The 22393-nt window shown below is 43.5% G+C and overlaps 1 protein-coding gene across 1 annotated transcript in view; it reads left to right on the top strand.

Moving 5' to 3' along the window:
* The window catches only part of LOC139047857 (uncharacterized), an 88732-nt gene that overhangs the window by 50689 nt on the left and 15650 nt on the right, over nucleotides 1-22393 (top strand). Inside the window, exons 4-5 of the mRNA XM_070521998.1 lie at nucleotides 5097-5197; nucleotides 9318-9398. Of these exons, the coding sequence (XP_070378099.1) occupies nucleotides 5097-5197; nucleotides 9318-9398 (182 nt within the window). The remainder of the gene's footprint in view (nucleotides 1-5096; nucleotides 5198-9317; nucleotides 9399-22393) is intronic.

Raw genomic sequence — 22393 nt, forward strand, 5'->3', positions numbered from 1 at the left:
TCGCTGTTTTCGTGACGTTTCGTGACAGACAGGCGAAGTGGGGGTTGTGGGGTCCAGAAATATTTTTGACGAATCGCGGAGTGCTTATTGCAGAATTGGAATAGAAAAGTTTGGAATAGCTTTACATTATAGCACCCCTGCCTCGTAAAATTAATTTTAAACGAAACAAATGTGTTCTCGCCAGAAGCTCGGAGCAGCCATTGCCAAAGCTATTGGTTGGCACACGTATTCTATTCCTTTCGGAACAAGGCAGCGTTAGTCTATTCTAAAAGAATTCAGTTTTCTTCGGGATATTAGTTTATTTTAATGCGCATACGTAACCTACACGTGGTGAGAACTTATGGTTTTTTTTATGTGGGATGACAGAACGGCGATGTGGACGAAGTCCGAAACCTTTTGACCAATAGTCGAGGGCTAATGGCGGTAAGGCGTCGAATGAGAAATAACTAGTTTTCTTTTGTTCGGTCCAATGAAGCATGATCAGTGTGTACACGTCATATTAGATGGGGAGCTATCGCGCTTTTCGTCACGTCGCCTGATAGACAGGCAAAGCAGTGGTGCCCCCCGCCCCCAAATTTTGACCAATCGTGAAGGGTTGATTCCATAATTGTAATAAAATATTGAATCGCCGTCCCAAGCCTGCGAAGGCCGATGTCCAGCTCTGAGTGTAGTATGCTGAGGGTAGTGTGCAATGACAACCGCTGAGGGTAGCATGCAATGAATTATTGATCAATTCCTCCAAGACAATGCTCAGCCACCGGAGAATGTGGGCGTGCGGCCTTTCCCTGTGCAGGAATTCCAAGCCAATACGACCAGCCCCTGCCCGCCGACACTGGTCGTACTGCCATTTCTTTTGCCTTTGCCGCTCCTCGTATTCACACTGCTCCTCGGGAGTCTTCTAACTAGGCGCTGCCTACACATAGCGGTGCTGCAACAACAGTAAAATTAGTTGCTAGGCTTCTTATTTTAAATATAAAAGGTTAGTCACGTCGGTCTTCACGTCGCAATTTCGCGTCGTCGCGCCACCTTGCGCAACAGTAGTGTTTGCCGGGAAACGTGTACGGGGAGCGCTACGTGTTCGGAATTGTTGGCAGGAGGGCCTTATCAATAATTACATGGTTTAAATGCTTGTTATGTGCATGTTCTTCAATTGAAACGAATGCTGGGCTGTATGTTCTATGCGTGATGCCAAATGATGTATGCACTTTTCGCTTCATTCGCTGAAGGTATCTTTTTTTTTTCGTGAGGGCGACGCCACGAAAAATTCCCACCAACTATAAGCTAACTGCTTCGCTGTAAAACAGTTTGGAATAGCGTTACGGGAAAGCCCCCTTCAACCCCCCCCCCCCACTTCCATGGAACGATATTGCTTAAACTTTACGACTTAAACCCTGTTCCATCGTTTTACTGATGGTTCAAACTCTGCTTCGAAACGTTTATGGCGTTCTTAGCTCGTATCTTAGTCAGAATCAAAAAGTTACTGCTGCAGATAACGCCATTCTATCGCACTATCTGGGGTGCTTGAATACGCAGACATAGACAGACACGCAGACGTAGACAGACTTGGCGGCGGATGTTCGACGTCCGCCGCCAAGGAGTGCTGGCTAGCACTCCCAGGGTTCTACTAGGCCACATAAATACCAAAGAAAAGTGGATGGGGGAAACGGCTACGTGGTAGCTCATTTGGTCGACCATCGCGCGCGAAATGCGAAGGTTGTGGGATCATTCCCCACCTGCGGCAAGTTGTATTTTCAGCCACTTCCATTTACATTATTTATCGTTTCTTTATTTCATTTACTAAGCCCAAGTAATTTCCCCTATGTTGTCTGTCCTCAGTGTCAGTGTTTGTTGGCTTCTTATATAATGAGGTTGATTGCACTTCGCAGATTTCCGATTACCTGACTGATGATGGCATGGATGTGATTTATTGTAGAAAATCCCTTCCTAAAACCAGCCTGTTCTCATAGTTAACTGAAGTCAAGTGTTGCCCTGCTTTCATTGGGAATGATCTTAGTGAATATTTTATACATCACTGAAAGCAATTTTATACATCACTGAAAGCAACCTAATAGACCTATAGTTTGACAAGCGTTTAAAGCCTTCCTTCTTATGCATTACTATAATGCTGGTATTCTCCAATTTCTCTGTTTCACTTGAAGTCGTGAGGCATTGCGCACTAAGGGCCACAAGCTTTCTAAGCGTGATATCTCCTCAATCTTTGATTAAACCGACTGTTCTTCCATCATCTCCTGCCGTTTTTCCCTGGGTCATGTCCTGCAAAGCCCTTCTAACTTCATCGCTGATTATAGAAGGAAGCCTTTGTATCCTGCTCATCACTACTTCGAATGAAGGTAGCGTGGCTGCTCTGGGAACTCTACTGCAGGCGAGGACGGCAGAAAAATTGGTGGGATGATGAAATTAGGAAATTTACAGGCGCAAGTTGGAATCAGCTAGAGAAACACAAAGCTAATTGGAGATTGCTGGCAGGTGCCTTCGTCCGGCAGTGGACATAAATATAGAGTGATGATGATGATGATTATGATGATGATGATGATGATGATCAAAATGTTCATTCTTCCTAATTCTTGTACGCTAGGATAAAATGTACTCGTTCACATTGCGTGTGCATAAGGAAAGTGAACGGCGCCTGTGTAATATTAGTCTAGAACGTGAAGCCAAGCATAGCAGAAACATTCAGTTCCTTAAAACGCTCTCTTTTCGACCATAGCAAATCACTGAACTACCAGAAGTGGGGAAGGAATGCAAAAGTACGATGGGGGGAGGGGAGAAAACGGCGCAAGGACTGCTTTCCTAGGGCATGCTGCCGTTCCGAAATCACGGAAGGATAGAGTAGCATTCTAACTTGCATCCCTATATTTCGCAGGGTAGTAAAGAATTTTTCCTTGACCATTTTTACCTTTTCTTCTGCTTTTCTTATCTGCAGCCACTTGAAGAGTCGCATAAGAAATGCACACCTTGTTCATGCGTACCGCCCGAGTTTCTTTTTGTGGTGTATGAATTCCTAATCACTTTTAAAGAGAAAGGCGATGCGAGGTTGAGTGGTGACAGGGAGCTTTGCTGCAGAAGTGAAAGCGCTCCCGTCCTTGTGTTTCGCTGAAAAGGGCCCTCCCGAGAGTTTTACATGCCGATTGGTGCCAGGCACATATAGTTTCTACCACGTTCCAACTGGGTGTGCACAATTGTGGAACCCTCCCGACAATGGCGCCAGAGAAAGGCCGCCCCAGCCGGACGTGCTGAATGTTCCTAGAATAATCGCACTAGGCACATGATCGAGTTCTTGTCGCATCTCGGCCGCCCTCCCAGGTTTCAAGGTGGGAGCGCCTCTGAGCACTCTGAAATTAAGCTTGGTGCTCTGAACGCACCAGGCAAATGTGTTCCGAGCGCTCGATTTCGGCCAGCCGAATGTAGACCACCCCGCGAGAGATCTCTCGAGCGCCTGAAAGGGACCTGTCAAATGTACCGTTAGTGCCACACATTAACAGTCATTGTGACTGATACGGCAGTCGGTGCTGGTTACGTCAGCTGACGCAACGCGTGACTCGATGATGGTTACCTTAACGGGCCCCCTGCACTCCAAATCGGCCAGCGCCTGTTGCCGCTTTGCCTGTGTACTTTTCGGAGAACGGTGTTGTGTGGGTGTACCAGAAAGAATTTGCGTGAAACGCTCATTCGTCGTCTAAAGTTGCGTAAATTGCATGTACCAGTGGCAGAATTTTATGCAGTGAGCACATTAAACACAGTTGCGTCACATCTTGTTAAACTAAACCAATGATATCGAAAGCAACATATATTTCGGCAAGGCTTTCCTCGTCCCACTAAACTTGAGGAATTTAGACACAATTTAGTTCTAGCAATAGATAGAAGGCAAGTAATTGATTGTATTTCTTTAGATTTTCGAAAACCGTTTGATGTTGGGGTTCATTATCTACTCACTAGTAAATTACATGCCTACAAATTGAACAGAAAGCTAATTGCATGGATATCTGCATATGTTTCATACAGACAACATTCTCTGTTTCTCAACGCCATCACTTCTGGTCTTGATGTGGTGATCTCTAGAGTGCCCAAGGCTCATTTCTGGGACCTCTCATATTTTGTTATACATCAATGTTATTGCTAGGTGTATTACGTGGACTTTCAGGATGTTCGCAGACTACGTTGTGCTTTGTGGAGTTAGTGGTAATGATTGTTATTTTTCTTCCCTTAAAAGTGATTTAGATAAAGTTTCATCTTGTTGCGCGAAAGGGTAAATTTTACATAACGTTTAAATATGTTGAAAGGTTACGTTTACAAGGAAACATTCATAAAAGTAATGTGAGTGTAACTAATATTAGTATACGCAAGGTTGGGGAATGCATGTGCGTTGGCGTTTTATTTACCTCAGGTTTAACATGCAACATGCATGCAGAGGAAATAAGAATAAAGGTTACACGTAAGTTTGGTTTCCTCCGTTGAAATTTCGGCCAATTACAAGGTAAACGAAAACAACGGCTGTATTTTGCTCACGTACGTACGGTACTTGAGTACACGTGTGTTTGTTGGCACCCTTATACTGATTCACCTGAAAAAGTCCAGAATATGGCAGTCCGATTGGCATTGGGAAATTACAACAAAGACCTCAGTATCACTGAAAGCAAGCGCTAACTTCAATAGCAGGATTTTGAAGTGCAGAAGAAAGAGCCTTAAACAAATTTTTTTAATTGTATACAATATTCTAAAGGAGGCATTGACAGAGAAAAGTGCATTAGGCCACCGTCGTATATGTGTGTGGAATGCTCTTCCGTCAACTACTGAAGGTATGGAGACCAATTATGAATTTTACCACCCTTTGTGTGTTTGAATAGAAAAACAATTTATGTAGCTATTTACGTACCCCCCTGCTGTAATCCCTGCAAGGGCGATGCAGGTGCCAAATAAATAAATAAAATGACCCTTTCATCTCATGTGAGACGCTCGTGTTCAAGCAAATAACAATGATGCAGCAATTGTTTTCTCAATCACCTAATGCGCAAAATGCCTTGTCTTTACTGTAATTTGTTTGCCTGATCATTGATGGTCCTTCGCCTCTCCCCCAGTTGGTTCTTTACCACGCACGACGCAAATTATTCAGTCACCTTTTCCGAAGATGCAGAAGCACTTGAATGCCTGTCTATGACCATGGAACCCATTACTCCAGGTAAGACAACATTCGGTGTACTTACATGTCAATCGGTTTACTTACACTCGTATGCTGCTTTCAATGGCGCTTTTATTCGAGAAAAGTGACTTACACAAAAAGCAAGTTTTATTTTACAGCAATTGACAAGTGAGTTTCAAGGCAAAAAAATTGGCACTTTGGTTGTTTATTGATTGGCATTTCCTGCCACCGACGCCACACGAAAATGTCTGTGGAACTCCCCTCATCAGCTTCGCTTTAAAACTGGAGGACGCTTACGCTTCGCCTTTAATAGCGAGACGCGACAGCATTCGAAGATCCCTGCCACGCTTCTCACGCTTCCCGGCAGTTGCAGCTTATGTAAGCGTAATGTTTACAGGGAAACGCCGGCGCCGAACGTGAAGCACGAACGCGCGCGTTCTGGTAGAAGCTATGCAGAATGCGCGCAAGATAACGTTGTCAGAACAATATGCAGTGCGTCGAAGTGCTTCCTTAGTTGTAGTAGCAGGTGCGTCAGCGACACCTTGTACTGGAATGTCCATTTGAATAGGAACGCACCTGCCATGTTAGAAACACCTCCATCGCAAAAAAATGTTGCGGCAGAGTTCATCTCACGATGACTGCCGATGGCAATGCATGTAGCAATCGCGCAACGTAGCGACACACTATATTTCTCAAGTCACGTTTACCTAACATCTGTGGTGGTCATTCTGAGAATTCCGTTGCTTCCGCTACACGAGACGTACTCCGGTATCGTGCTGATGGCAATCGCTTGCGGAGGTTGCCCATGAGCTTGGTGGCATGACGACCACTGAACGACGCCAGCGCGGTGACGACGACGGAATGGCGAATGAGGAATGACGTCGGTTAGACGACAAAGATGGCGTAACGGCGACGTCATGACCTTAATTAGATGACAATTCTTAAATTAGGACCACGGTAGAACGACGACAGCGTGTCGACGATGGTATGACAGCGCATCAAGACAGCCATTGTCTGACGATGGCGATAACACTACTGTAATATGAGCGCATTAATCCGTGAATTAAAAACACAAAAAAACAACACAAAGACCTGTTCAAGCGTAAAATCACATATATATATATATATATATATATATATATATATATATATATATATATATATATATATATATATATATATATACACACACACACAGTGAAGTAGACGCGTGCATGAAGCGGTTTAGTGACGATGCGGCCGGGGTCCGGCCTTCATCAGATATATATATATATATATATATATATATATATATATATATATATATATATATATATATATATATATAACTACATTATCAGAAGATGTCTGGTCGTAGCAAAGGGGAATAACATGTGAGAAAGCGGATGAGCTAAGTTCTATGGTCATGTCACAGACACGCAACAGACACTAATTATACAATATTCGTCACTTGCAATGAGGAACATCAAGATGCCAGTGTGTGATGGCTTTGTGTTGCTTACGTATTTATAATGCAATGACATTGTAACAATGTCTTGACGATTACGGCTTGGGGACAGTGAGAGGCTTGTCATACTTTTTGATATAACTGACTTATAGTCATACTTGCGCGAAATAAATCACGCAAACGTTATGCAACAAGCCTGGCACAGCGACAATTTTCCAGGATTCTGAAGACACAAAGCGATTATATTAGACTCACTTGACGTTCAGTTTCATTGACTAACGACGAAGGCTCCGTATAGTTTTTGTACAGCTTCAAAGACATGATCAGATATTGCCAATGATGAGGTTGGCAAATGTGTCATGCACATTCGAGCTGAGATCGGAGAAAATTTCGGTAATCAAGTTTGCGGATAACAACAAAATGTGCCGCGAAAATTTCGTTATAAGTACTTGAGAGTACGGGATGCCTGAATTTCAATAATAAGCTAAAACCTTAATTTATAACAACGTATTTCCCAAAACTAAACCTTCAGCTGAAAATAAGCCCTTGTAGTGTGTGCTCTCGCCGCAAAGGCATCCAAAAGCCGCGTGTAAATGGCAGGAGCGTATCGTATTGATTTCTTGTATCGCATGCACTCATGCACCACCCTTTACAAGAATTCGCATTTCTCGCCCAGCAAACTAACGCCGCCTAGTGCCATATTTTAAAGTTAGCGCTCACACTTCTGATAAACCTGCTCTACTGTTGCGTTGCGAAATGCACCTAAACAGTCCGTAGGGTGACGGTTACATACCTCAAGTTCTTTTACCACGTGGACAAATTTACGCGACGCACTGCCTTGAATCATAATAATAAAATTTCACATCGTGTCAGCTGCAGCAGTACTGTTCAGTGGTAGCCGAGTGTGACCATCTCGGTTTCTGTAAACTCAAAGTGTACTAGGCAACGATAATACCACGAATCAACTCGCCGATGTTAGTGCCTTTTTGTCATTTATTATTCACAAAGATGACACTGTTTCAAACGCTTCATGTACTCATGAGTGAGAAGAAACTGTGTGAGACGTGCTTCCTAAGCCACCATTCTTTGGGTTCATGTCCCGCAGTGCGGCAACGGCCGCCGCCGGTTGGTTGGCCAGTTGTCATCCCGCAGCGAATGCTTTCCCATAATTCCTGATACGTTGTGCTTCTGTTTGCCTGCGCCGCTGAAATGCGCATTCTCTATCCCAAGCTATCCCGGTTTGGCACGTTAGATGCGATACGCCTTCCTAGTGAATTATATCGTTTGCCTCAAATGTGACACGCTTGAAAGTTGATGCGATACGCTTCTGTCGTATATATGTACACGCTGCTATGGTTTTGCTTGTTGAAAGAAAATGGGCTGCGAAACTACCAAGAGTGAAAATGTGGACAGGATAAGGCGGTGTCTATGAACACAAGTTTTATTACACCATCACAATGTACGTGTGAAGGGAACGAAGAGAAAAGGAATGCCATGAAAAGAAGTGCACGATAACCGCCATAACACGTCACCAGTGCCTAAAAATGGCCTCGACGATAACGAACTGATAGCCTTCTAGCGTTTAGTGGCGAATATAGGTTTTTCTTCCTAAAGTCTAATCATTAAGCTGAGGCTGTTCTTTTCTAATAGCGTACTACAACTTGCAGAATTCTGTTGACAGGGCAACGAAAAAAACAAACACCTTCATGGGGCACTAATGTAATACCTCGCTGGGCAGCTGTCTTCGTCCTTGTGCTCCTTTTGTACTGGTCGGAGACTCTTGTGGGTCATCAGTTATTTAGATGAAACACCCTTCTTAGTTACTGACTTTTTCGGGAACAAGAAACGCATGTGTGCCATTTCTGTGCATTTAGTAACACATAATATTGTTGAATACAGGGAACATTTCTGTTAGCCGTGCAACACTTAGGAACCACATCTGCGGTGATGTTTACTTGCTCGCAGAAAACTCCTAGTGCTTGATGAATGGCTGCCAGCTTACTTTGCGGGGCGGTTACCAATTAAAATATATTGTAGAGGTCAAACAAAATTTGATGTTTGCACATAGCTTCTTTCCCCTTTCGCATCCTCTGTTCGCATTTTTATTCATGTTTCCTATCTAATTCATCATGCATACTAACGCAATTTAAGGACACACCAATGTGCAGAAGGGTACGTGAGAATTCTTCAGATTCGCCTTCTTCTCATCCAGTGTTCGGACTAACATAGGCGTTATTATTATACGTCTAAACTAAGAAATCGCTAGAAATAAGATTGCGCTATAAAATACGTGGGAGGTTGCTAAGTGGGCAAGAAATTGCAAAGACACCTTGTGCATTGTGTAATCAGCATATAATTTAATTTTTAACTTACCACTTTCTTTACAATTGTGTCGACATGGAAGATTCGGCACCTCGTTTTTCTGTTAAAATTTTGTGGGACACTATCTCTAACTGATCACGAATTCTTGTATTGCCTTCATATATTGAGTAAATGGCTATATCAGCCTTTGAATTTATGTCATCAATTGCAGCGCAATTCAAATGTTTTAGTAGGGTGCCAGTTTATACTCAAGAATGATTTTTATGTGCATGACTGATATGTAAAAAAAACATAGAAAAAACTAGACAGGCTCTGCATCTATGCTTTAATACATGAGAAGTACGTAATAGAAATATGTTAAAGAATTTTTGTCACCTTTTCTTTGCCAAGGCACGGGGAATTCTACAACCTACAAATTCCAGTATTGGAACGAAACGGAGAAGTGTTTTGTTCTGACTTCGACAGTAAACGGTAAGCGCAAAAAACAAGCTTTTAAATTGCCTTTCTAAATTCCTTTTCTAGCATTCCTCAGACAAGCACCCAGTATTACGAGTTACTTACCGACTGTTGCTTCTATTGATTTACGAGACCAGATAACGCGATTTATTTATTATATATGCTAGGAACGGGGTCATTGCACGCCAAATCAACCAGCACTTTTTCGACCGTCACGGATATAGTCGAAAAAAATTTCCACACGGTTCGTTATAGTAGAAAAGTCATTCTCCTCATTTATATTACTTCGCAAATATTTTCTAGCATTCTGGCGAAAATGTATTGTTCTTGTACAGCTGAGCTCGAAGGCACCAATCAACACTTTCTTCAAAGGCACGTTGTACGATCCACACGTTCAAGCGGTGTGTATGTCAAGACAATGAAATGGTCAAGCAAAATAACCAAGTTTTGAAATATGTGAGCACTTCGAATGCTTTTGACACCGGAAAGAACGAGCAAAATTACAATTTTTTCTCATAGCGTTGTAAAATCCCGAAGGCACAATGCGCATTTAGAATGGCAGCCAGGTTAACATAGTATATCCGATATGTATCCGGCGCAGTTTCACCCAAAAGGCGAAGCATCGATTGCCATAGCAAATTAGCAGACAGCCGTACGAATAAGAAAAATACTTTTATTGGCCGTATCAAATGTAAACATTCCCTTGCTAACTAAATTATTAGGCATTCCGCGTGCACAGCAATCATGAACACATAACATTCGATGACTGCGGATACTCGCTGTCAGAACGCTGCCGTGAGGAAACGCGGCAGCAGCAGCGAGTGAAGTGAAATTCGTGCTGTCTATAGGCTTTTTCATATGGCACGATTGGGACGAAAAAGAGCGTTCTGCCGCGCACGTCGCAAAGCGATTTCCGCTGACAGCTTTCACGTGCATTTGCAGCAGCGCGATTTCTGTCGCAACAATGCTCAAGGTTGCCCCCTGCTCACGAAGTATGCATGCCTGCATCGTTAAATAAAAACATGGAAACTGGTCAAATATTCGGATTTTCCTATTATTATTCGATAATAGAATACGTACACCATTTCTTAACGTTGAAAAGCGTTGAGATTTTACAACATCTTGCAGATACGGTGAGGGAGGTGCTGCACAACACCGCAAGTATGAACGTGCGGCTTGTGCGGCGTCGGTGGGGAGGTTCCGTTTAGTACATTCTTGTTTCGTTGTTACTATGGAAGCCACAACTTTTTTTCCTGGATGATCGAGTATTTGCTATTGCAGAAGAACAAGATACTATTGAGTGTGCATGTATAAGCAGCAGGCACAATTTGTAGCGATGAAAAGGTTGACGACGGTGGCGATCAAGTGGATACGTGCCTCACGTTCAAGCGGCGTCCTTCTCCCGACCTTGATAGCGTGCAGTTTCTCCTTTTAAACGAGTTGTGTAAGCGTAAGAAAAGAAAAATGTTTATGAAGCTCCTAAGCCGCAAACGGTGGTGGATACACCCCATTAAAACATAGCTAAAACAGGCACGCGACATTGCTCCACAGAGCTACCAACGCGCGGTAAAGCAGGAAACAGCCTATTTTGACAGCGCTTTGCTCCGTCACACTCATTGCCCCTCACACATCGCGCTGATCGCTGCGACTCAGCGACGGCGCGACCAACTTGTTGGAATCCAGTCGCGGAGAGCCCACGACGTTGCGGCGGTCGCTGAGCGATGGAATTCGCCTTGTCGCTGACCGAAAATCGCATTCGCATTCGTCCCTCTCGTGTGGACGAGATTGAGCCGCGATCGCCGGCTCCCTTTGCACGCTTTCACTCGCGCATGCGCCGTAGGGCGCGCGGCCACGATGTTATCGACCTTCGACTTAATAAGGAACCTCACAGCGACGCCGACGGCAGAAGTGCGGTTGGAGTGTCCATGTAATTGTTATCGCAATAATTTTTAAAGCTTTCAGGGTTCAGCAGATCACCTGAAAGCAAAGTGGAAAGTGTCAACTTTTTGCAAACAGCATCGTGTTTACGGTCCAAAATGTTGCTTTGTCAGTCGGCCTAATGATGTTTGTGATTCATCATTAGATAGCTCAACGTATCTGCTTTGAATGTGATAAGTTTCATAAATGTATTGTTTTTGAAATGCCAAATATTATCTTTTGAAATATTCATACGTGAGTCGCACAGATAGCATAAATAAGTGAAGCCTTGCCGTCTAGCAAGGAGACAGTGTTGATAAAATGACCCCGAGAACTTATTCTACAAAATGTGGCTGCCGTTTTTTTTTATTCATGCGAATAGGCGACGTCAAGCGCCACAGCCTCGATTCACAGTTTTCTTTTTCTTTCCATTAATGCGAAAAGTAGATGTCAAACACGTTTGAGCCCATCAGCCGAAACAGTGCACATGTGAATATTATATCTGAGCATGTTCAGGCTGTCGAACAGTGCTACCGCCTAATACCAGACGACTTTGCTGACGCTCGTATAGGCTTTCAATCGTACTTAGGAAGGTGTCTTCTACTTGCAGCGTCTTATGACAATTTTTGAATTCCACGTAGCAGGGTACATAAGGTCCTACTCCGTGTGTGTCGCAATGCATCCTGCTATGTCGAACTGTACGGCGCGGCGACATGTCTTTTCAAATGTTGTGCCCGAACGACATGAGTGCTGTTTCGGGATTTACTGGCTGCGTATTTGCGAATATTTCTTTTTATAAACTGCATGAAGCTCACCTTGTAACTTTGCACGACTATATCGTGAACATGTCATATTTCATGGCTGTATGGTTCCCCTGGCCCACACCAAGCACAAGACACATTGGGTTAGGGCTTGAGTCTGTCGGTATTGAAACGTAGGCTACGAACACCCCTCCTCTGTCATCTGCGTTGCAGACAAAGCAAGCTTCGACTTCTGCATCGCAGGCCGGCAAACTGGGGTGCCCGCCGGAAAAAAGCCGGTGCTCACACAAAAATTGAAAAAATAATTTTTCAAGTTTCAGAAATAACACCTTTTTCTAACTTCTCATTCGCATAGCAGATATATAAAGCTGTCTAATGATATATGACACATATTTTTAAGCCAACCACAAAGCTACCTTTCGTACCTTGAATACGAAGCCTTTCGCAAGAAAAAAAAAAGAACGTTGCATTTATTTTTAATGTGGTCGACTGAACCTACAAAGCTTCAAGTATTTGTCGGCTTTACTATATAAACCTGCCTACAATTATACATTGAATTTATGCCTGCTGCATTTTCCTGCGTTCCGAAAGAAATTCACACTGTAATTTTACTTAGTTTTACCTGTACGAAACCACTCGAAGAGTTGAAATATATGAAAAATTGGCTACGTTTACAGTCAGACCACTTCAGCGTCTTTTCATAAACACCATTTCAGCAAGTAGATCGTATACGTGCCTCTTAAAAAAGAAGGTTAATGGATGAGTCCTGGCTGAGGTGGTCAGTACAAATAAATTGTCATCAAAATGCAACAACATTTTTTCTAATGAAGTAAGCGCGTAGAAGGATTTTTGGACTCCAACATACATGTGTAAATTTTTTCACCTATAGCTATAATATTCGAAAAAAACGCTGTTTTATCTGACGTAGAATCATCCAACGTGCAGTTTGGCTGATTATTTGCCTGCCTGTAGACTCTTTAATCTATTATCGAAATTGCAGTCCATTCTGCAAGGATTTCTTCCATAGCAGCCGAATCGGCACAGAGCTTTGGTGGCCATTGCGATGCGCACTATGGTGCTCAGGACAGCGCGGAAAGTAATAAAGAAAACATTATTTGCTTCAAGGTTCATTTGTTTGCGTTGACCACAAAGGGTAGTTTTACTAATGCATATGTGCCCATATTCCTTTTCCGCTGAAATTTCCCCTTTAGCAAGAATTTATTCTTCAAGAACCCCCCAAAAGAAGACCAGGAATAAGTCATTCCACCGCATGTGAACTCACTCACTGCGAAAGCACGGATTAGTTCACAAAGGTCCCCGCGATCTTCTGTAATGTAACTTATTTGCGATGCATACACCGTCGTCGCTTACTGCTTTTACAGTATTGCTTTTTGTGGACTCAGAGATACATGGATCATCATAAGCAGCAGGAGCTGCCTATTTTTATGTTCGCTTCATGATGAAAGCTACTCCCTGCGATCTCCTATTGCCGCTCTCTTGCGGTAGCTGATTCTAACTTGCACCTGCAAATTTTCTCATTTCGTCACCCCACCTAGTTTTCTGCCGTCCTCGACTGCGCTTACCTTCTCTTGACACCCGTTCTGTAATTTTCTGACACCCATTCCACCAGTCATCCATTGTACGCATTACTGGGCCTGCCCCGCTCCATCTTTTCCGCTTAATGTCAATTAGAATATCAGCCATCCCCGTTTGCTCTCTGATTCACACCGCTCTCCTCTTGTCTTATAGTGTTACGCCTAAGATTTCTCGTTCCATCGCTCTTTCCGCTGTCCTTAATTTGTTGTCGAGCTTCCTTGTCAATCTCCAAGTTTCGGCCCATATATTAACACCGGTAGAATGCAATGATTGTACACTTTTCAACGACAGCAGTAAGCTCTTAGTAAGGATGCGGCAATGTCTGCCGTATACACAGATGGCCCCGATTCCACAGACCCAAGGTTGTGCGAAGGCACCCGAACCCCAATATATTGACACATAGCAGTGCCCGTCAAGAACATACAAACAAAAGTGTGAATTACGAAACTAACTTTTATTGGGCGAAATTGGGCCCACAAAAGAAGGTTACACTAAAAACACAGTGATGGTGGCCAACAAAGTCGGTGATGGTCGGAAACTGAGCTGCGGGTTAAGCGCGTAGGCTTTTATACACGAGTCATCGAGATTGTAGAGTAATCGCTGGTGCCCGCGTATCTTCCAGAAAATACTACACAATTGGCGCCGCACATAAAATTAGATTACACGAGGTTCGGCGACAACAGACAACGGATAGAAGCATAGATAACATTCCAGTAAGTTCCAATCACGCAGGCGCGTCTTTCGGTCACTGCTAATTTCATGTTGTTAGTGGGTGAAATGCAGTCCCCACGAAAATGATGAATAACTAACGTGTCGGTATTTTGCCACGGTACAGTTGATGGAAAACGGCGTTGGGTGTGCAACGTTTTCCTTTCCCTGTGACCAAGGTGAAGGGCATGAAATTCCTGTTTAAAGCCTATTTAAACGAGACAGCAGATGCGTTGTAGAAGGACGGAGGCACAGGGAGTAGTAAGTTTCTAGTTGTGAAGAAATTGTAATAACTGGGCAGATTCGGATGACGGCTTGTGCTGGGCTTGCACTGGAGGTTGGTTCAGTGTTACGGCATGTTTTCCGCTAGCGTGGACGTGCCTTAACATTTCCCTTTCTTTTATTTCGTAACTGCACTCACTTAGCTTCAACTGGACCACGCAACCATTCTTCGCATGGCATGACTTCATCGAAAAAAATTAAGAAATTGCAGCCGATGAGTTCATATTTGTTCAAAATTGCTCTTTTATGTTTGCAGTGCCCAGTGACCTTAATAATTGTATTTAGCAAAATGTATTTAGCCTCTACTTTAGGTTTCCTGTGAAATTTGACATCTCATATTAATGTAACGAAACCACAAACGTAGATGCTACGGTATATGTAAAAAAATTCTATGATGTTGTTCTATGATGTTCAGCCGGCCCCTGCGAAACACTTGTGGTGATGCAGGTAATATTCAAATAAACAAATAATGAGTCGTAAGGGTTAGGTTTCGCTCGTTCGTGTCACACTGGGAGAACAGAGAGAGAAACGTTGCATAGAAAGGCAGGGAGGTTAACCAGAAGTGACTCCGTTTGACTACCCTGCACGGGGGGGAGGAGTAGGGGGATGAAAAGAGAAAAAGAATGGAATGCAGAGAGAGAGAGAGAGACGAGCACAAACAAATCGCGTACGGTATAGAGCGGTACGGGGTGGCATTCTTAAAATCTATCTTGAAGGCCCATAGACAACAGCAACCTCAGTAACACGAGTTAGGCATTCAGCGCGGATGTTATGTCGGAGCACTGACCTAAAGATTTTAGTTCTGATATCGGACGATAGTCCAACTGGTCCAGCCCTCTGCACATCACTTGCTTCTGGGCACTACATCGCGGACAGACACATAATGTGGGCAAGACTCTCATCACTGCTGCGTGTGTCGCACGTGGGGGTGTTGGCCAATGCAATAAAGAAGGCGTATGAGTTCGTAAATGCAACGCCTCGCCACAGACGGTACAGCATGGTCTGTTCACGTCGTAGTAACCCAGGCAGTAGATGCATCCGTATATACGGAGACAATGAGCGCAAAAGGTGCATGGTGAAAACGTTCATGTCTCACAAGGGCGAAGTACATTCACGGGACATCAATTGCAGCCTAGCCGCAGCGTCTGTTCGTGAAAGCGTAATCAAGACAAGTTGAAAACTTTCATGTGCAGGTCAGGTGGCCTCGTCAGCGAGGTCATTCCCGCTGATGCTGCAATGTCCTGGAAACCATCGAAAGATTATTTCATGTCCCTTGTCATGGCTGCCATGATATATCTGTTGAATTTGTGAGGCCAGTTGCTCATTGAGTCCACAGCGCATTGGGCTTTGTATGTACTGAAGCGCTGCCTTGGAGCCACTAAAGACTGTCCATTGTTCCGGTGGTTCCTGATTAATGAAATCAAGTGCAGCACGGAGTGCCGCAAGTTCTGCACCTGTTGATGTCATATGTGAAGTTTTTGATTTGATTCCTTCAGACATTGCCGAGATGATGACTGCAGCAGCAGACCTGTTGAGTTTTACCGAACCATCTGTGCAGGCATGTTGCCGGAATCTGTGCACTTTGTGAATGTGTTCCAAAGTTGGTTGCTTCAAAGCTTGCGACGGTGCTCCAGTTTTCTTCTTTTTATGCCCGGAATTGTCAATTGCACTTGCGACTGGTGCAGACACCACAATGGGTCTGACAATCGTGCATCAGGCGTGAATTAGGAAGGCAAGTAGGACTGATGTCTTACAATACTTTTGGCCAATATTGAGTGTGGGTTTCTTGGCTGGCAAGCAAGCAAGATGCTGGGAGGGAATCCGAATGAGGTGTCACATTAATGTACACTGTCAAATGAGCGTCTCTGGCAACGGCCACTGTTGCAATCGCTAACGTAGTTTTGGGGAGACCGAGACAAGTTTTGAATGCTTGGGCTTTCGCAATCTGAAGTCTGTGGATGTTTGTCGCACAAGTATTTATTAGTATAATTAATCTGTACCGCATTAAGCCCAAACATAGTGTTTGCATAGTTGCCACATTGATGGTACTGTTATGCCCCAGGACTTCCCGCCTAGAAAGGGGGAAGGTCCGCAATGGCGGCCAAACACCTTGTCATGCACGAGACAAGTCTCTGTCTATGATGATGCAAAAAATTGGTGCGTTCTTCTGTATGGTACAGTTTGGTCATTAATCCACAATGCATATAGGGCCATCGCTTTACGAGTAAAAGCAACGAGTACACACTTCTTAGCTGAGAGCTCCTGGTCTTGCCTTCTTAGGTATGTAGACAGGGCCATTGAAGCCTTCTGAAGTCGTGCGCGGACTTGTAAATTTGTCATTCCTGAAGCCCATATGAAGATGTCGTCTGCATATACGGAGAGCTGTACGGTTTGAGGTAACGAATCGGCGAGACCAACGAGCGCCAAGTTGAAAAGGGTAGGCCTGAGCACTGCGCCTTGTGGTACACCACGACTGGTATAGCTAAACGACGCTGGTCCGTCTTCAGTCAAAATAAAGAAAGGTGTACCATTCAAACGGCTGTGTATCCAGCGAAAGGCGTGTCCACCAATCCTTACAGCTTCTAAGGCGTATAGAATTGAATGATGATCTACATTGTCATAGGCACCTTGAACATCAAGAAAAAGGCCGCACTGGTTCGTTTCAGATGCTTCTGGTGCTTTAGCTACGTTACAGGGTCTATAACGCTATCTATTGACGAGCGACTGCGTCGAAAGCCAGCCGTTACCTCAGGATAGGCGTTGTAAAATTCCAAGTGCCATTCTATCCATGTAAACATAATTTTCTCCATTACCTTGCCGTCACAGATGGCTAGTGCTATTGGACGGTAAAATGACAATTCCGATGGAGATTTGTCAGGCTTGAGGGACCAGGTCGGCAAGTCATGATGCGTTGAATAGGACAAGAAGTGCATCTCTGGCCTCTTGACGTAGGTTTGCGAGTGAAGAGCATGTGATGTCGGGTCCTGGCGACGGAGTTTGCCTGCACCCAGTGAATGTGGCCTCCAGTTTTTCGATGTAGAGAGGAGCGTCCATACCAGGATCTGCGGATCCAGAGGGGACCATAGAAATGCGTGTACAAGACTGGAACGTCGCATCCGCGATCCTTGCGCAGAAAAGATTTGAGTAATGACCCTATAACAAAGCAGCAGTAGTTGTCATTCAAACATAGGGAGCCTTCGGTTACATAAAAACGGAGTCCGAAATCAAACGGTCCTCGTAAATCAGTGCACGTGAGTGTCACGGGCCGTACGATGAGGGTGAATGCTGGTAATAACATCGGTTCCGCTGCCCTTTGAAATGCAACAGCCGTTGTACCTGGAGACTTCGGACGGCTATGCAGGGCCCGAGAAGATAGTAGTAGAAAGTCTATTCTGGTTCAGAAGTTTGAAGCCGTTCTACTCAGATTTTGCACGGGATGCTAAGACCAAAGCCCTTGCTTTTCCAAAACACCGGGTCAAATTTAACCGGAACTGAACCGTACGCCGGAGCTGTACTGTTATTTTGAGCTGTACACGAACGAAATAGATATCTTTGCCCGCCATCTTGGAACCAAATCTGAAAAGTAACTTTAGGAAGAAACGACCTCCCAACCACTGATGTTACAAGTTCAGTCCAGGATCCTATTTAGTTAACTGCTATACTATGGGATTCCCGGGGTGGCCCTAAACCTGATTCAAAATTACTTCACTGCCAGACTACAATATATATGTTATATTGTATTTTGTTCGCAAAATAAGGAACTAGCACTTGGTGTCCCTCAAGGGTCAATTTATGTCCATCATTCTTTATTCTATACGCAAACAATATCGTAAACATACCGCTTACAGCAGATATAGTCTTGTATGCTGATGAAACAAGTTTGTTTTTCTCAAGTAACAGCCTACGTGTGCTCGAAATTGCAGCGAATAATTGGTTACATCAACTTTTAATTTGGTTAGCAGTGAGCCAGCTACAGTTAAATGTCAATAAAACTAGATATGTGGTTTCTAAGCCTAGAAATAGGACTGATAACGGCGGTATTTGTCTCAAGTTGAATAGTTGTGTATTCGAGCAAACTTCACCTTTTAAGTTTTTAGGTGCACTTGTTGAGGAAACTTATGTTTCACACCTCATGTAACGATGATTCATTCTAATATTTGTAGATCAATAGGCACATTGTTTAGACTTATGTACTTTGTTCCTATTTGGTTGAAACGCCACCTGTATGATCCATTAATTGAGTCCCGTCTTAGTTATTGCCTGTTGGTATGGGGGACTACATGTCAATGAAATTTGGGTCAGCTGATATCTCTCTAAAAACAAGCAGTTCGCTGCATTGAAAACCTAGAACCTCGCGATGTCACGGCATTTCTTTCTGAAACATGGCCTTTTAAAAATTCAACTATATGAATTTGATTTCGCGATACACAAACGTGGTGAACTCGAGAAATATACACCCATTTTTTATCAGAAATGCCTGTCAAGTAACACCAAATTCAATTTGAAGCACGACCATTTCAGAGTTCCACTCAGCAAAACCGACTACGGTGCAAAGCAACTAACACACTTAGTCACATGCTTCATAAATGCACATCCTAACACTATCACTATTGCTCAAAACTTCTGATCATCGAACTGCTTTGAAAATGCAATGAAAATATACTTGACTTGCCTTTCGGATTAAGACTGTGCCAATTAGTTTCTTGTGTCCTTTATCTATAATTATTTTATGTTAGGTCAGTTCCATATTGCGCTTGTATGTATTTATCAATGTTTTTCTTACACATGTTATACTCCGTTGGACCTAAACTTCTCCTAATTAGAAAATTGTATAATGACAAGGGTATTTATCGCGCGTATGTTTATAATGTATACTATGTATGTGTAATCCATGCTATCAATATGTATGCACGATACATATTATGCTATGCTGCACGCGTGACCAGGCCTCAGCCAAGCAGACAACGTTCAGCCTTTAGCCTTGCCATCCAACACCATCAGTGTGTCTGAGACAATGCTAATAAATACATAATTAAGACAATAAATAAGTAAATAAATAAAATAATAAGTAAATCAATAAATCATAATTGCTTAAATTAAAAAGAAACAGCAGAAGATACCTTATACGTCAACTAGGCGCAATGCGCGGTGCAGCTACAAACAGTCGCGTGGCTCGCCCCAGAAATCTTATTATTGCAATCAGATTATGATGGACATTTCCGGCAAAGTTTCGTCGTCGGCATCGTGCATGGCACCTGATCTTCATTATTTCTTTAAGGTAATGCAAGTACGAGACAAATGGTTTAGAGTAGTTCGACCTGTCCGTCCAAGCAAACACCCAAGCAAACATGATTTTGCAAATGTACCTTCCGGTTTCTGGAAACCTGAGTTTTCTTTTACTAATCCATAGCCGAATAAACACATTCAGAGATCCCGGGAATGGTTCCAACAGTTATAATTCTCGCTTCGGAGCAGAACCACAAGTAAACCCAAAAGCAAGAGCCCGAACCGGACCCGCTAGAAAATTCGTTCTACATTCCACCCCAAAGTCTTATCTCATAAAATCAGGCGAGCCTAGATCATAGCGCCTAGTTTGGTACGGCCTCTTCACTGCCTTCCTGACTACTGACGTCTTTTGTAGTTTGTTTGCACATGAGCTATTTGCTCGCGTTTAGGCTGTAATGTAATCTTCTACTTGTTGCTCCTAAGAACTGCGCCGCAAAACTGTGAAGTGCTAGCGTTGTCATCACCTCGTGCTTGGCTACTTTAACATGAGTTACTTACATGCCTTCGTGTGTCAGTGCACACGTCGTAATCACGACTACATATTTATTTTTATTTATCTCACAACGTGTAAGGTCGACGCAACTTCGCTGCTGCTTGTACCCTTCTTGACAAGCAGCCATTATCAGAATGCGCTATTGTGGGTTTCTGGTAGGATTTTAACTCTAGTTTTCAAGCTATCAAGACCTCACTTCATTTTTAACTGTTTCGTTACCACGCCTATTCAAATCGATCACCGGTGATTGATACTTTAGATCGCTGATTTCGACATGTTGCATCTGTTTCTTATCCACTTAAGGCCATCCAATAGTTAGTACAGGTACCGAACTTTTAGAATCAGTTGGAATTTTCACACTCTGGCCTCGTTGTTGTTTTTGACAGACCTTTTTGCGAACCGATATGCGTATGTTGTAGCGAAAAGAGGCGTGGCTGTCACCTTTAGCCGCGCTCCAGAAAAAAGCATGCCGCTCACGATTACGCTGCACTAGCATCAAAATGTTGAAATCAAACGACTCCCAGCAAGTCAGCAATTAAATTATATTGCCGGCTTTGCTATCTGACACTGCTGAGCGGTGATTATTAATCGAAAATGACGCCAGCTATTCACTAGTGAACTTTGGTTATGAGTCCGAGTCGTTTTATTCCGCCAAAGTGTATTTCTAGAAGTCCACCGCATCGCCAACATGGGACCATGGCATTTTCAACCAGTTTCCAAGAGTGTCGGTTTCACTTCTCTCGTAAATTCAAGTCAAGGGGCGCTGCCGGTGTCACTGCGCAGGTATGCAAAGTGCCTCCCACGACGTCGTCCCGCATGGCTGCGTCACGAGAATAGCGTCGTGCTCAAAGCTATGCTGCACCCGCACTTCAATTTAGTCATGAGGACTCGAGTTATGATTCCGAAGATGACAGCAAAGCAGATTAAAGCTCTGACGACGATGATGTTTTGAGTCAGCATGGGGCGTCCGTAGCTGTTCACCGGCGAGTTTCCTTTATGGCCTTGAGCGGTCTCCTTCCCTGTGGGCGCTTATCTGCCGATCTTTTTGCACAACCTGATAGCTCTACTAATTATCTTCAGGGTGCATGCTTCACTTGGTTATGATGTGCTGCCATCGAGAGCGAAGAAAATGCCATTCTCGCCAAGAAGGCCGCCCGTAGCACATCTCGGCCAATCACTACGTATCAGCGTAACGCAGTTTGCAATGGCGTAGGATTTCTTTCTATTGTTCTTCTCTGCAGAGATGATAAAGATAATCTGCAAAAGTGCAAGCAGATATCCTTGGATGCATAATCTTGTAGTCGCCCAGCTACGCTGAGAGCGATCGGCCTTGGAGAGGTGCATGACTTTAGACGAACTGGTTTAAGTACGTTCCTTGGACATGTCATCGGACCATATTAGGAAAATGCCGAAAAGGCGGAAATGCAAATATTGTTACGAGGGCCGCAAAGTTGAACAAAACCAGACGTTTTGTGGGAAAAGTGAGGAGTGCATCTGTGCTTCACAATATCTAGGAACTGCTTCACCGCATGGCACGAGCGATGAACTGGTCTTATTTTCTCTTTTGTATCCAAAGAACAGCAGTGTACTGAGCAATTATTCTTTTTCGGACACTATCTCTGGGTTGCTTATCTTTGAAATATATATTTTAAATTTCCTCTGATGTTAATGCTTTTGGAGATCTCATGTTTTTTATTGTTTTTTTTGTCAACTGGCAGCAAAAATGGCACTTTCTAGAATTCTTATGTTTCACTTAATCATTTTTTGTTTCACGACGTATGTATTTGGAAATAGCATTTCATTGTGCACAGATGTTGAGCCACAATGTGTGCTGAAATATTATTTGTAATGGTAAATAATTGTTTTCGAGACTTGTAAGAAACGATTATTTCCTCGGGGTAACTAAAAAGTTAAGGCGCATAGTTGTGGGCTGAAAGCCTTGCATACCGTAAGTCATGGGCTTAACC

Source organism: Dermacentor albipictus, chromosome 7, assembly GCF_038994185.2.
Source record: "Dermacentor albipictus isolate Rhodes 1998 colony chromosome 7, USDA_Dalb.pri_finalv2, whole genome shotgun sequence".
NCBI lineage: Eukaryota > Metazoa > Arthropoda > Arachnida > Ixodida > Ixodidae > Dermacentor > Dermacentor albipictus.